The 16,366-nt window shown below is 44.8% G+C and overlaps 1 protein-coding gene across 2 annotated transcripts in view; it reads right to left on the minus strand.

Moving 5' to 3' along the window:
* Ephx2 (epoxide hydrolase 2) overlaps positions 1-16,097 on the minus strand; it is a 37,711-nt gene extending 21,614 nt beyond the window's left edge. Inside the window, 6 exon segments of one of the 2 annotated variants that reach the window (NM_022936.1) lie at positions 179-247; positions 1,817-1,939; positions 2,607-2,797; positions 4,903-5,062; positions 9,258-9,342; positions 15,954-16,095. In NM_022936.1, the coding sequence (NP_075225.1) occupies positions 179-247; positions 1,817-1,939; positions 2,607-2,797; positions 4,903-5,062; positions 9,258-9,342; positions 15,954-16,054 (729 nt within the window). In that variant the 5' untranslated portion in view covers positions 16,055-16,095. 2 annotated transcript variants of the gene reach the window in all.
* Between the last annotated feature and the right edge of the window lie 269 nt (positions 16,098-16,366).

Here is a 16,366-nt window from a genome sequence, read left to right on the forward strand (position 1 = left end):
TAGTTACATGACTGAGTCCTGGCCAATCAGAAGTGTATGCTCCACAAGGGCTCCGCCCATTGAGCCTGCTTTGCTTTCTTTAGTTTTCCCATCTGTATGCACATTTGTGGACCAACAACTCGATGATCCTTGTTATTTCACATATCATCTGTGGTGAGAGAGAAGTTAGCTGACTTACCTTCACTGTCACATACCCATGGCTGACATCATTTGGACTGCACGGGACTGGCAGAGGTGCCTCAGGAAACTGAAAGTACGATGGGTACAATGAAGGACATTGTGAGACCCCAGACATCACCCCTGCCACCGCTCATGAGTGAATCCTGATGCACTTTAAGAATCAACCCAATCTAGATCGGCCATGGCTGGACTCCATCAGCTGCTTCTGTCCATTGGAGCCCTGTGACTGAATTCTGTCCGATGGAATACAGATAGCAGTGCATAGCGGCTCTAGTCAAGCCAACAAAACCCACACATGACTCTCTTACAGTCCCTCAACTCCTATCTTCCCACTGGGCAGCCTGTGAGATTTTGGAAGCCCTCAGTGAGTGACAGTAGGTCCTCTGTCATCCCAAGTCCCCGAATGACTGGCAGTGTTCCACAAAGGCCCTGGTGCTGCCAAATAAACATCATATGAGCCAGGAAAACACAAGATTTGTACATCTCTGTGGTTTCAGACCATCCTCCACAGAAGTCCTCAGACGGCCACCAGGCTCAGGCCAGGCATAGCTGCTGCCTCTCTGTGATGCCTCTGTAGGAAGGGATCTCCCTTCAGTCAACTGCAGCCCTACTCTGTGACTGCCTTAGACACTCCAGCTCATGTCCTCATTCTCCCCAGTTGGTTTCTGTTGGATGCTCATAAAGCCCTGATTTGATGATGCCACCTTTGTACTATTTGTTCTTTCAAGAAGCCTCACCACAGGGGACAATCTGCTCTGTTAGGGACTCTTTCAGAAACTCCTATTGGCTCCCTTAAATGGGCTTCCCCAAATAATTTCTGCTATTCTGCTAGATGTTTTGAGCACCCAATTTGGTGATGTTTTGATATCTATCACCTCTCTCTCTCTCTCTCTCTCTCTCTCTCTCTCTCTCTCTCAGTATTTATTCTTTTACTTTGGCTTGTTTCATTCTTAATAAATTCACTCATTCAAAGACCAAAGTATGGTCATAGTGAATCATTCTCTGGGCAATACACTATACTTCCTCATAACCAATGGGAAGAGAGGAAGGATGAAGAATGGGTATCTAGCTTACTGGGAGGAAGGGACAAACTTAGCAACAGAGGGGATGGAGGATTTGATTCAAGTTGACTTCAGTTTCCCCTCTGCTTGTAAGACTTCTAGGTCTAGAGGGAACAGCTAAGCTTGGGCACGATTTGATTTATTGTATTAAACAAATGTATTTATTTATTAAAAATGTAAGCTATTATGATATAAGCTGGATTCTGTCTTCCCCTGAAATACATACAATAAATTTCTAGATCCCAGCATCTCCAAATATGAGTGTATTAACTGGATAGACTCTAGTCAGAGCTTCAAAGCTCTGTATCCCCAGTATAGGATTACACGCATGTGCCACCATGCAAGTGCTTGAGATCACATTCAGACCTCATGTTTCTATGTTAGATACATGCCAACTGAGCCATCTTCCAGCCCTAAGTGCCTCTCTTTTGTCTTAGTTTCCTGAGTTGGCAAATGTTGGTTTAAACTCCTGCTTACTGTCTGCATAGAAGGAAATGGATAGATGTTGGTCATGGGTGTGGACTTCCTGAGTCATGGGTGGCAAGGACCCAGACTCTACCCAAACCTAATGTTACCTGTGTCCCTGTGACTTTCTCCAGTTCTCTCAAAGCCGAGGCTGTGTCGCGGACCAGGATGGTAACCATCCCCATGTCACGGGCTGGCTTCAGATTACTTCCAAAGTCATCTAGGAAAACAACCTGGACCCAAACAGTATGGATGTCAGCTAGAGGAAGCATCTTGTGTGAAGAGAACTTCAGAAGGAGAGCAGGACCAGGGGCAGCTCTAAGAGGGTGAAATGAAGAACATGGATCTTCAGGGATGGAGCAGGGGGTTAGGTTCTGATCTGGCATCTTGTGATGAGGTGGGTCCCACAGGAGGAAGGGATAGCATAGGAAGGAGAGGGACCTTTCCTTTACCCTTTAAGATTAGAGAAGGAGACTGTAATGCAGTGTTTCAGCCTCATGACTCCTAGGAGACTTAATGTACAGAGACAGGAGTCAAGTGGGACATGATGCTTGGACAGGGAGGCGTGGCAGAAGGAGACTCACTCCTGATCACTCTTGTGGGATGACTCTCAATAGCTTGCGACTTTGTGGCAAAGTCTCTCAGGGTCTCTGTTTCTTCATGAGTAAACATGAGCAGCTGCTCTAACGGCATCTGATTTAACATACAGCCACAGAAGGGCTACATCAATGGAACATTCTGGACTAAGCTACATGTTAAAAAACATTCCTCCTGACGCAGAAGGAATGGCCTATGACTGTGCTGGAAGACCCAAGTGCACCCCAGTCTGTGAACTCAATGGTTCCCTTCTTACAAGATCTCTGGAACATTCTTTCCCCCCGAAAGGGAGTATCTACTAACCTCATTGGGTTTTGCCTTTAGGGTGTCCAGTACAAACTTGTAGATCTGAGGCTCAGGCTTGATCATCCCGACCTGACAGGACTCTATGAGGAAGTCAAAGTGTTGGCTCAGCTCACACATCATCTGGGCCAGGATGTCTCTCTTGTCACTGTCGTCCAGCCAGTTGTTGGTGATAATGCACGTTGTGAATCCTGAGTAGGAAGTTACCAGGGATTGGATCAGATATAGAGAGAACTCTGTCTGTTGATACTCTGTGTATCTCCAAGGGGTCCTTGAGGATGGGGAAGTCCCTACTGCAGCTCCTGCTAACTGACTCCAATCTCTCTTTTCTTTTCTTTTTTTTTTTTTTTTTTTTTTTTTGGAGCTGGGGACCGAACCCAGGGCCTTGCGCTTGCTAGGCAAGCACTCTACCACTGAGCTAAATCCCCAACCCCTCCAATCTCTCTACACACAGCTTTCATTAGAGAAGCCGAGAAAGAACCACATTACCCATCAGCAGCTCCTGGCACAGTCCTGAACATAGCTTTCTGAAGACCAGTATCTCCTCCTTAATAGTGTGAACAACAGCATTTTGACACTATTGCCTCATTTTATAAGGGTGTCTAAGTTTCCTCAGTTCACGTGGTTCTCTCCACTTCCATGACTGACAGGGAAGACCTACCTATCCCATATTGATAAATGAACATTGCACACACTACTCAGAGCCCACAGTGAAGTCTAATGCTCCTATGTAGTCTATACTAATGAAAACTCTGCCTATGTTTATAGACAATGAGGGTCTCGGTGACTACCGTGGTGGGAAGGCAAGAAGGAAATCTGGTCCAGAGAAACTCAGTAGCACATGTTGGTTCTTGAGTTTGACATCAGGCAGTTTATTTTAGGCATATTTAAGCAGAGCACAATGTTGGAAAATGTTTCCTGATGATGATTAATCAATCCCATGTGTAAAACAAAGCATAAGACATGTGTTCATTGAAACTCTTTACAAAGCACATATGGCCTCTTCCGTAAAGATGGGTCTGTTGACTCAGAGCAATGCTCAAGATAAGGACCTAGGGAGAATAACTGAAGTAAACACAATAGTCTGGGGAATTCAAATGTGGGCTGGTCCTCCAAATACCACGGGTTACCAGGCTGTTAACTACATTCATCCCAGGGTCTCCAGCGGAAAACAGGTATACATCTTCCTTTGAAGAGAAACCTTGTGGGTTTAACATTTCTGGCCTCCCAAGCGCTCATCTGTGAGCATGTGGGCCTCATGCCCTCTACAAAAAACCTTGCCTTGACCATCAGGAACCTCATTCCAATTTCCAAACTGAAGAAACCCAAATAGAGACAGCATCATCTCCTGGCTCTGTCTACCCATTCAGCCATGGCAAGAAAGAGGAGATATTGGAGACAAGACACAGATAAGCCAATGGTGAAAGAAGATGTACGGACATGGGATGGGCTACAGCTGGCATGTGACTTGTGTTGGAAATTGAGTTCCTACATTATAGACTTAGTGGGCAAATGGCTAACAGAATGACCAGGCCATGGTAGCTCTGCCTTCTCAGGAAGGAAGCCTGTGCTTATTGTAAAATAACTGGACTTGCAAGGTGGGGTGTCTTGTCTCTCCATCATTCATGCTCTATTCTGCCCTCTCCTTTCTCCTTTACAGCATGGAAGCCCTATCAGATCAGGCCTCTTGATCTTGTGCTTCCCAGCCTCCAGAACTATAAGAAGCAATACCTATCCTTTATAAACTCTCGGGTCTTGGGGCCTTTGTTATAGCAGCACAGATGGATTGAGTCAGATGCCTTGAACACAGTGGTGTTAAGTCTCATGTGGATGGTTTCATTGATGCTATGAAGAAGAGGCAGGCACCAAAATAAAATACCTATTAATGGATGGTTTTGACCTTGTGTCTTAGGCCACATGCTATCATTTCAACTCACACCAGCCTATAGGACCATTCTGACACCCAAAGACTGGCACTCTGACACTCCAACACTGGGAAAATCAGAGTTGCTTGAAAGACATGTTTTAAAAACTGGCAAAATTTTTGCTCACTTGACTAATTATTGATACTAATCAGTGCCAATGAAAGAGCAGGAGTTTGTTCATAAAGCAGTTACTGGTAATTGCTTTATTATATACAATTATGTCATTCCCCCAGGGATCGTAACAGTACGGGGTTGTCTCATGTCTCAAGAAGGCTCCGTGACCTTGAAACAGATTTCATGGTATTCTGACCTCAGCTTCTCAGGGGCTCTGCTGTAGTTGAGCCATGGAACGGACAGTAGAGGACTCTTACCTTTCTTTTTGAGAGCAGCAGCTGCCTGAAGCATGGGGCGGTTGATGCTTCTTGCTGCCATGGCTTGGCTGAATATTTCACTTATGGAGAAATTCTCAGGTAGACTGGCTCCACAGGCTTTGGAGGACTTCCTGCAGCTTTCATCCATGAGTGGTACCCACTGTAAAGCAGACAGATGGGGGTGGGTAGCAGAGTCAGTGGTTACAACCTTGGAGAACGTTTGGCAGCGCCACTAAGTTCAAACATGTGTGTTCCAACCCTGGAAACATGTTCCCTGAAAGTAATGGATGAATGTACTTGGGCTGCACTAAAATATCAGAAGCTGGGGAGCCTGGAAGCGGGGTAAGTTCCTTTCCCACAATTCTGAAGTCTGTAAAGATCGAAGTCAAGATGCAGACAGAATGGTGCAGAGCCTAACTAATTCTCTATGGTCCCTTCTCCAAGGACTCTAACCTCATTCTGAAGGGCTTTACTCTGCTGACTTAGTTACTCCCTGAAGGCCCCACAGCCTAAGGCCTCGGGCCAGAACCTTAACATATGCAATGGGAAAGCAGTCACAGGCACTGAGATGACATTCAGCCTTCAGAGGAACCACACAAATGACTACTAGAGGTTGAATGAAAAAATGTCCTTTCAAAACTGGAACATTGAAGTCTTCATCTTCCGCACCTCAGAATGAGTTTTGGAGACTAGGGCTTTAAAGATGAGAATCAGGTTAAATTAGGTCATTGGGATGGACTCGAATTCAATATCTTTTTGGGTATCCTCAGAGGATGAAATCAGAACACAGCGATCTTTAAATAGGGATACTGTCCTCCAAGTTTAATCCACAGGGCTACTGTCTTCCAAGTTTAATCCACAGGGCTGGCTGCACTATTGTTGGGGGATGGAGACTTTGGGAGCTATAGGGGGTGGAAGGTCCTTAGGGCATTGGGAGCACATAATTATAGGGAACTGTGGGACATTAGCTTCCCAGACTCTCTCTCTTAACTGGTTCATAATGTAAGTTGTACTGCCTGAACCAGATGCACAACACCACAGAACTGTCCTATCTTGGACTGGACTCATACCTGTGAGCTATATAAATATTTTCTTTATATATTTTATTTGCCTTAGGCATTCTATTCTAGAAACCTAAAGCCAAAGCACATACATAGAGGGAAAGTCACCTATTGATCCTAAGGAGAAACTGACTGTCTGCAAAATGAAACCCCAGAAGAAACCAATTCGTCTGAGATTCTAGTCTATAACTTCTCAGTTTCTGTTTGAGATATTTGGTCTGTGGTTTACTATGGCAGCCTACGGTGGACTAAACATTTGTATTCTACTTAAATGTGTATATTGAAGCCCCCAATTCTCAGTGTATATTATCTGGAGGTGGGGGCTTTAAGAGATGACAGAGTCATGAGAGTGGAGTCCCCATACCTGGAGCTAGTACCTTTATAATAAGACACAGGAGCGTTGGGAGCTTGCTTTTTTTGTCTACTATGAGGCTACAGCAAGAAGAGAACTGATTGAAATCCAGGAAGAGCACCCTCCCTAGATGTCTTGTGTTCTCTAGGTCCTGGAAGAGTGCGAAGTGAATATCTGACAGTTGAGTCACCCAGACTTCTGTAGTATGTCTACAACTGTAGCGTAGGCTATGGCATAGCCCTAGCAAGCTCACTGCAGATGGATTATAGCACACACGCCCCACTTCAAAACTATTCAAGAGCATCTCAGACTAAAAGCAGCTACCAGAAGCTCATCCTTTTAAGCAGGATAGCTACACAGAGTGGGTATATCCATACAGTGGATCCCCGGTAGCTACAAGGATAAGCTATTGCTAATTGCTTGAAATAGCATCTGTGAACAACAAGGCTGAGCAGAAGATGCCAGACAGTGACATCCCCTTGAACAAACACCAACACAGATGAGAACGATGAAAACTAAGCAGTTGCTTGTGAAAAGGTCACGTCCACAGTCACGTAGAGGATCGCACTGTGCCCACATGTTTCTTAACCTGGTGCTAAAAAATGTGTTCAGTTTGGAAACTTTGCCCAGATCTACACTGTGTGCACCCTTCTGTTTTCACACTACAAATAAATGGAGTTAAGAGACAAAGCTCACTTCTGAGCCGATAGTTTTTTGTCGCTCTGAGACAGATTGGGTCATCTGAGAAGGAACCTCAGTAAGAAAATCCCTCCATTGTGTTGGCCTGTGTGTAAATCTGTGTGGCATTTTTTGGATTAATGATTGACATGAGAGAGTCCTGCTCACTGTAGGCAATGCCGCCCCTGGGCAGGTGGTCCTGGATACTGCAGGAAAGGTAGGTACACATAAGCCCTGAGAGCAAGGCAGGAAGCGGCACTCCTTCACGGTCTCTGCTCCAGTTTCCACTTCCAGGTGTTTTAGTTTCCGCTCTGACTTTTCCTCAGTCATGAACTGTGACCTGTAAGCCAAATAAATCCTTCTCCTCCCAAGTCGCTTTTGGTCATGCACTTCTCACAGTAATAGAAAGCAAACTAGAACAGTTTCCTAATATAATTAAAAAAAAACAATTCAAGTTTTAGGCATGTTTATCTCGGTATAATTAGGGTTCTCAAACTTCTAATCCAGCGAATTTCTACAGTAACAGAACTTGCTCAGGAGGCTGAATCAGATGCGGGTCATGATGCTGCTTATTGGAAATTCATTCCAAAACCATCCCTGCAGCCCTGAAAATACATGGTGCCCCAGGCTGTCCTGAGAGGTGCTGCCGAAGGCACCTTCTCGGTTGTAGCTGCAGAGATAGTTGCTTCCCGTGGCATTGGCACAACCGCCCTTCACTACCGTGTGTGTGTGTGTGTGTGTGTGTGTGTGTGTGTGCATGTATAATAAAGTAACTACAATGTTCTCAGCAATACCACATATGGGTGAGACTTTTCTTTCTCTTTTTAAATTTTATTTTATTATTATTAATTTAAAAGTTAGCAAAAAGGTAATGGATTTCTTCATGGGATTTTCATAATGCTTTGTGTGTAGTTTTTAACTGTGTTTTGAAAATGTTATAGAAGAGTATTGGATTTATAGCATGTTCATCCCTCCCTGTTACTCCTCCAACGCTTCCTGTGTTTCCTCTATCCCCTCTAATTTAGTGTAGTTTATGTGTATGTATGCATGTGCACACACACATGTGTGTGTATGGATGTATGTATGTATGTATGTATGTATGTATGACCACCAGGGATTGGATAATCAATTAAGTGGCTCCTCCCTAGGGAACTGATTCTTGCTCTCAGCAGTCATTAATTGTCTATAGTTCTTCACCTTGGGATGGGGGTTCTGTGAGATTTCCTCCATCCATGTTGTCATAGCAATTGATGCTATCATCGTGATGGTCTTCTTTAGGCAGCCATATTGAGATTTCATGTCCCATATAGGAGACACTGTCTTTGGCAGACATACTGATCTTTACGTCTCTTATGATTTTTCTTTTTAGCAAGATGGCCCCCAGGTTCTCTGATAGAGTAATAAGTGTCTACAATAATACAACTTCTCTCTCTCTTGTTTTTAAAGATTTATTTATTTAATGAATGTGAGTACACTGTAGCTGTCTTAGAAACACCAGACGAGGGCATCAGATCTCATTACAGACGGTTGTGAGCCACCATGTGGTTGCTGGGGAATTGAACTCAGGACCTCTGGAAGAGCAGTCAGTGCTCTTAACCACAGAGCCATCTCTCCAGCCCCAATAATACAACTTTTCAACAAGTAGATTTAAAAAGAACTGTGGGTTTATAGACAAATTCTTTGTGGACACACTAACTGTAAGTTCACAATTATGAATACTATGACTAGCTGATTAAAAAATAACCGAGAATTTAGTACCAGGAACAATGTTTAGTGGCAGTGACTGAGTGAAACGCACAACATTAAGCATTCCTAAGCTTCACAACCACTCATTCATGGGTGGGTGATATCATCACCCCATTTTACAGACAGAAAAATGGAGGTTTTGGAGAGTTAAGTAACTTGTTGTGGTCTTGATCTGTAAGCAGGTCCTATAAATTCAAACCCCAGTCCTTAACTCCAAAGCTCCTACTCTGTAGTTATTGAGTTAATTGAGTGGCCCTGTCCTGAAGTAACTACTCTTGTTGTCATAATTTCTTGTCACAGTTCTTCAAAGCCTGAAAAGTCCCTCAGGTTGCCTCAGACAGACAATGACCCAGTTCTAAACCCACCTTCCAGTCTTGCTACTTTGTTAATCATAGGGGATGGAGGTGGGGCTGCAGGAGTCAAGAAGACATGATTATGTCCACAGGGAGTCAAAGGGCAGGGCATAAATGTAATGATTCAAAGAACCTCCCCAAGGGGTCCACACAGTGTCCCCTCACCTGGGAAAATGTGATCTTTCCTTTCATGAGTTGCTCAGTGGGTCCCTCTGGGAATTTCATCTGGAAAGCACCAAGTAGGAAGTCTCTGGAAGATATAAGAAGCAGTACCATCACCAGTTATCTGATGGCTATATCATGTGTCCCAGGGTAGGGACAGACGGTGGCCATTGATATTTGTAGACAACCTCTTGGATAAGGATGGGTAGATCTAAGCCAAGGTCAAGTTTGTCCACATATAGCCATTTTTAGCTCACACTTTGCAAAGGCACGATTCTTTTCCTGGTACTTATTATGCATATATAGTCCCATTTTATCTTAATCTGTAATTTCTAAAAACATTTCCTGTGTTAGGGACTGAAATATCTCTCCTTCACAATTCCTACACGGAAGTTTTTCTTTCCAGTACTTCACAATGGGGCTATATTTGGAGATGGACTCGTTAAAGTGATAATGAAGTTAATGAGACCTCTGGGGCTGGTCCTAATTTACCATGATTGGTACTATAATGAAAAGAGGCAACTTAGACACAGGCACACACAGAGCACAGAGCATTCTTGGACATACAGAGAAGATGCTATCCTCAAGCCAAGGAGAGACTCATTGGAGGCAACCATCTGTCACAAATTTAGTGTGCTATATTAGAAGAAGACTATGGCTTCTGGAACTGAAGAATCAGATCTGATTACTAAGAGGCAAGAATCACGGTAATTTAATCGTCTGGGAGGTATTTCATCAGGGTCAGCACACAGAAGCTGTGGTTGGGGCCAGCGGGAGGGCAAGGCTGTGTCTCAAACTGGCAGTCAAACTTGGTAATGTTTAAGAGCCTCTCCAATGGTATTAGTTTTGATGACATGAGAGCTGTGGGATTAAAGGGGTCAGGGAAAGCAGCTGGATCTTGGCACTGTGTGACAGGGTCAGCAGGGAGACTAGCCTCAGTTGTAGTGAAGACACCAGTAGATTAGATGTGCCAGGACCATGATACATCTACCTAGGACAGTGACAGATATGGAGGAGAGCCAGAGTGAGCCTTTGAGACCAACTGTGCATGCTGCAGCTGGCAGCACTGGAGACGTAGTCTTTAAGCCCTTGGAGCCCAGGAGAGCATGAGTGAATCCCAGAAGCCAGACACTGAGCTAGTTACACTGCTGGAGTTTGGCTCTGATTGTAACTGTACTCTGGTGTTTCTCCCTTGGAACAAGAAAGGATGTAACTTGTTTTTAACTTTATAGGAGCTCACAGGTGAGACTTCCTGTCTTTAAAGAGATCTTGAACTTTTATGTGTTGAAAATTTTAAAGACAATAGGACTTCTAAAACTCAGACTGTATTTTATGCTGTAATATGAACACGGAGACCTTGGGTACAAGTAATAAAATGGGTATTGCTTAAAGGGACATGCTTGTGTGTCAATGCTGACATGGGGAAGACTGTCCTGTCATAGTTATTATATTTTTGTCAAATTGGCACACATCAAGATTCATCTGGGAAGAGAGCTTTTCATTGAGGAGCTGCCTCCGTCAGACTGACTTGCCGCCATGTCTAAGGGGCATTTTCTTCATTTTTGACCGATGTGGGAGCCATCGCTGGGTCGTATAACAAAGGCAGCTGAGAAAGCCAGGAATAGCAAACCAATAAGCATCATTCTGCCACTGTTTCTGTTCCAGTCCCTGCCTCTAGGTTCTTCCTGCGTTTGAGTTCTTGCCCAGGCTTCCCTAGAGGAATTGCAGCCTGTCAACCAAACATACTCTTTGCTCCCCAAGTTGCTTCCTGCCACCGTGTTCATCACAGCAAAAGAAAAGCAAACCAGGACATCAACTTTGCTGAAGGCTGGACTTCCATCCACCCTCCTGGAATACGCTCTTGCTAAGCCAGTGGTCTGCGCTCTTCGTTCAGCAACGCTGAGAAAGGGACCACCTTGCCTACTATCAGCTGCAACTGCCAGGCCCATTGCAACTATTCACCATCCCTAGGTGTGAGAACAACCATCTCCTACTTCAGTAGTTTGTTTCTGACTATAATGGAGCTTTTGTTGTTATTGTTGTTGTTGCTTCAGCCTAACCCTCTCTCAGGTAAAATCAATTCTGTGCATCTATAGAAAAGCATGTGTGGCCTCGACTGCTTTTTGTGTTAGTAGCGGCTCTGCTCCGCTTGTGCCAACGGCGCTTTCTGAACAATCACACTAAGGTACGAATGACATCAAATTCACACATTTTCAATCTGCCATCTAACAATTCGTAGTGATCTTAGGGCAATGCGAATATCACCTTTATCCAGTGTCATCTGTGTCGTGAGATTCCTCAGGCCCTTTTAGCAGTCACCCTGCAGTTTTAAGAATCAGACTGCAGTTGGATGCCCCAAGCTTTCGTTAGATGTCTAAGGTGTCTGAGGCTTGGGCTACAATCTGTGATGTAAAAGATGGGGAGAATAACACCCCATCCTTAGGCAATGCAGTGATTGGTAAGCAGATAGCTGTAGTGTGTGACTGAGATGGAGAAACTAAGGAAATTATCTTTTCTGCCTGGGAAATGGAGAATGGTTAAAGAAGAGTGAACAAGACCAGCATGACTGCAATAGGACACTGCAAGGGCAGGCAGGGCGTATTTTAAAGTAAAAGCAATAACAAGAATATTCTTGCCATTGGAAAACACGAGCTCTAATTTTTATTGCACTTATTTATGTGTACGTATGCATACGTGCACCAAGTCCTACATGGTATGGATGTGACATGATTCCTGCCCCTGAAACAGAGTCAGGAGGATGTGGATATATAACACACACACACACACACACACACACACACACACACACACACACACACACACACTTCATGTTCTTGTGGGAAATATTCTCTCTGGCAAAGATATCAGGAAATATCCTGCCTGCCAAGGTTATCAGGGAATGTGCTCTCTGCCAACTTTGATGACTCCATGATAATCAGAGACAGCATGAATCTGAGAGGTGAGGGTGTGTCTATGTCCTTAGCAAAAATGGTAAATGCTGGGAACCTTCAGGATAGCCCTTAAGGCTATTGGAGAGAACTCTGAAAACATGAGTTTAAAAATATACAATTTCTCAAGAATGCAAAATATAAGGATGCAGTATGAATAATATGAGGGGCTTCCTGGACCTAAAAGAACAAAGGCAGCTGCACTATGAGCCAGTGTGAAAGATAATAAGGAAGGAGACAAAAAGACTTGGAGGGTGGTGATGGCAGGGCAAGATCCCACACAGCTAAGTTTATTGTTTGTGCTTACAAAGGCAGGCAGATCTCTGAATTCATCTGCAATGTTAAAAAATGTGCTTGCCCTCTCTTTCTAAGAATCAAAGGGCTGGGGTCATGGAATGCTGATTTGTGGGATAATCAAAAGGGAACTTGGAGTAAACGACTGAATTTATATGTAAATAAAAGACTGGTCAGAAAGCTGAGCTATCTGGATGAGCTGTCTGGAGATCTCTAGAATGCCATCTTGAGCAGAACACTGGTTGTCAGCTTGTATCCACATTTGACTTTGAGTCATTCTCTTCAACATCCCTTGCTCCTGAACACCCCTTCCTTAGGAACCCTCTCCAAGCTGAGGCTGGTCCTTGGCACACATGCACACACATGCCACAATGTACACGTATAGGTCAGAGGGCAACTTGAGGGAGTTAGCTCTCTTCCTCTACCACATGGTTCATGGAGACGGAATTCAGGTGTTGTGCAAGCACCTTTGTAAGCCTGGCCATCTCCCCAGCCTCTGAGCACTGTAGTTTAAGAATGCTTCACCTGCAGGGCTGGAGAGATGGGTCAGTGGATAAGAGCACTGACTGCTCTTCCAGAGGTCCTGAGTTCAATTCCCAGCAACCACATGGTGGCTCATAAGCATCTGTAATGGGATCCGACGCCCTCTTCTGGTGTGTCTGAGGACAATGGCAGTGTACTCATATACAACAAATATATTCAGTAAATAAACATTTAAAGAAAAGAATGCTTCAAGAAAAGAAGAGCACTTTCTGCTCTTCCAGAGGACCTGGGTTACATTCCCAGCACTCACTCTAGTGCCAGAGGATGCAACACTCTCTTCTGCCTCTATGGGTGCCAAGAATACACATTTCACAGTCATACACATATAGACAAAACTACCACACAATACAATAAAAACTAAACACAAATAATGAGAGACACAAGAAAATTTCCAGGAACCTTGATCTTTGATCACTCGTATGGGCAGAGCTGTTATGTCTGCAGGCATGATGAAAATGCCCAGTGCGTGGAAGAGGCTTTTTCTTCACTTTCTGAAACCTACATAATCAGTTTTCACTTCTGATGGGTAAACAAGCTCAGAGTCCTGCACTCTGACCTCCTGAGTTCAGCTCATTTTGCCGTGGACTATTCTATGGCACCTGTGAACAACCCTGACCATGGTCACAGAGGTGCTATGTGAGGTACCATCTAGCAGTATGCTAGCCCAACCAACCAGCCCAACTTGAGACCTATCCCATGGGCAAGCACCTATCCCTAACACTATTAACGATGCTCTGTTATGCTTGCAGACAGGAGCATGTTGTCCTCTGAGAGGTTCCACCCAGCAGCTGACTCAGACAGACATAGACACCCACAGCCAAACAGTGGATGGAGCTTGGGGACTCTTCTAGAAGAACAGGAGGAAGGACTATGGGCCCCAAAGGGGGATAGGAGCTCCCCAGGAAGTCCAACAGAGTAACTAGCCAGGACCCATGGGGCTTTCAGAGTCTGAACCACCAACCAAAGAGAATACACAGGCTGTACCTCGACCTCCCTGCTCATATGTAGCAGATGTGCAGCTTGGCCTTCATGCAGGCTGCAAACAACTGGGATGGGGCTATCCCAAAAGTTCTTGCTTATACATGGGTTATGTTCTACTAGATGGGATGTCTTGTCTGGCCTCAGTGGGATAGCATCCTCCTAGTGTCACAGTGACTTGAAGTGCCAGAGTAGGATACCCAGGGGGCCCCACCTGCGCAGAGAAGGGAAGGGAAGGGGGGAAGGATTGTGGGAGTGGGGTGACCAGAGGCAGGCAGTGAGTAGGCTGTAAAGTGAAAAAAAAGTTAAATTAAATTAAAAAAAGATAAAAAACAAAAACAACAACAAAAACCTGGTATAGCCTCACATGTGCACACATGCATGCATGCACACTTCTTGGAAACTACCTCATCATTCCTTCCTCAGTTTCCCAACCAAATGCATGACTCCTTTTGGGCAAGCACAAGGTAAGTGGCTTTTCACTTTCAAATGCAGTTCCCTGTCAAATTATAATTAGCCACCTCTGACCATTTGAAGGTGGACTTTGTAGCCACTTGTTTATTTGTGTTTCTTAGTATTGAAGTGTTTACTCATCCCCAGACAGAAACTTTTCCAGAACAGTAACCAAGGAAGATACAAAGTCACAATGAGCCAGAGAGGAAGGAAGGTATATTGAGTGTAGGACACTGCTCTCAGCGACACTGAGGCTACCTACTGTGTGATCAAGCAGGGGAGTCAAGCAAGGGACCTGCCAAGCCCCAGGCTCTGCATCTGAAACGGTGCCTGGTTCTAGGTGTTGAGCACCCTTTCGGTTGGCTCGCATGATTTATATAGTATAAAGGTTAGTCCCTATTGGCCTTTGGTGTCATAGAATCCAAGAATCATCAAATGAGATAGATCTCCAGACCTCAAGCTGGCCTTATGCCTCTTCCCCTCAGTGGTAATTTGAAATTGCCCATTCCTTCTTTTCCTTGGGTGATACCAGAGTGACCTTTCATCTTTTTTATTTGTTTAAATAAATATGTTTTCCACCTTTCTTATTATAAAGCACGTTTTTTAAACTGAAAGTTTGCAAAATAAAGAGAAAAAAGTAGAAGAAAAATCATACATGAGCTCATATACGATTAGTGATGTCTGGATCTTTTAAAAAATATTATTTTTATTACGTTTTAAATTGCATGTAACTGGGCAGTGGTGGCGAACGCCTTTGGTCTCAGCGCTTGGAAGGTAGAGACAAGCGGATGAGTTCGAGGCCAGCCTGGTCTATAAAGCGAGTTAAACGAAACAGCCTTAAATTGTGTTTGTGTTTCCTTTTTGCGTATACGAGTCCTAAGAGGCCAGAAGGGGGCGTCAGATACCCGTGGAGCCGCCTGACTTGGTTGTTGGGATTCAAACTTCAGCAAGAACGCGTTATTAAACCCCAGTCACCTCTCCTGTCCCGTGTCTGGATATTTTGATATATTTATTCCAGACATTTTCTATAGTCTCCTGCTTCCTCCCAACCGCGTCTGAAACCGAGCTACTACTTTCTGGTATCAGGGAGTGCCTCCCAGGTTCCCATTTCCCTGGGCTGTGGGACATTTCTGTAAACTGCTCTGGCACTAGTTGTCCTGTAACGCTGGCCTTCGATTGAACTTTCTTGTAAACTGAGGCGGGTATTTTAAAGAACTAGTTCAATAGAACTATTCCTGCAGGAAATAGCCTATTTTCGTAATAAGCCTAATAGTAACGACTCTTTTCGTAAAGGGTATTTTTTTTTAAAGCAAAGTTTAATTACTTAGTGTTTAGCAATGGATCTACTCGTGCACGCTGGCATTTTAGTACCAGGCAACGATTTTGATCTTGGCCAGGCTCACCTGGAAAGTAATTTGAAACCTGGGCTGGACGTGTGGACAGGGCTCTGGGCTGGAAACTGATCCAGCGCGGGTCCCCTTACCTGGGCAGCGCCAGGGCCTCCTCGGTGTGGCGCAGAACCCCGGCTATAGAGGGGAGGGCCAGCACTCCGTCAAGGTCGAACGCGGCCACACGCAGCGCCATGATGGCCCGGGCTGCAGCGCCAAGCTGACAAAGACAAGAAGCTGGAAGTCTGTGGCCTAGAGTGGAGAGGCTGGGTGGGGGAAACCTAAGACTAGAGCAGCGCCAGGCTCAGCACCGCCCCCCGCCACGCCCCACCACGCCCACTACTGACACTGCCCTGCCTACTGACTGGCGGTCTAGCTGGGAACTTCCTGCTGGTAGTTCCACCCAAGCCAAGCGTGAATACTTGGCCACTTCCCCCTGCTTAGCCCAAGAACTAGAAACCCTGCCAAGGCTCCCCCATTCTCAGACTTTAACTATTTGGAAACAGGC

This window comes from Rattus norvegicus, chromosome 15 (genome assembly GCF_036323735.1).
Source record: "Rattus norvegicus strain BN/NHsdMcwi chromosome 15, GRCr8, whole genome shotgun sequence".
In the NCBI taxonomy this organism is placed as follows: domain Eukaryota; kingdom Metazoa; phylum Chordata; class Mammalia; order Rodentia; family Muridae; genus Rattus; species Rattus norvegicus.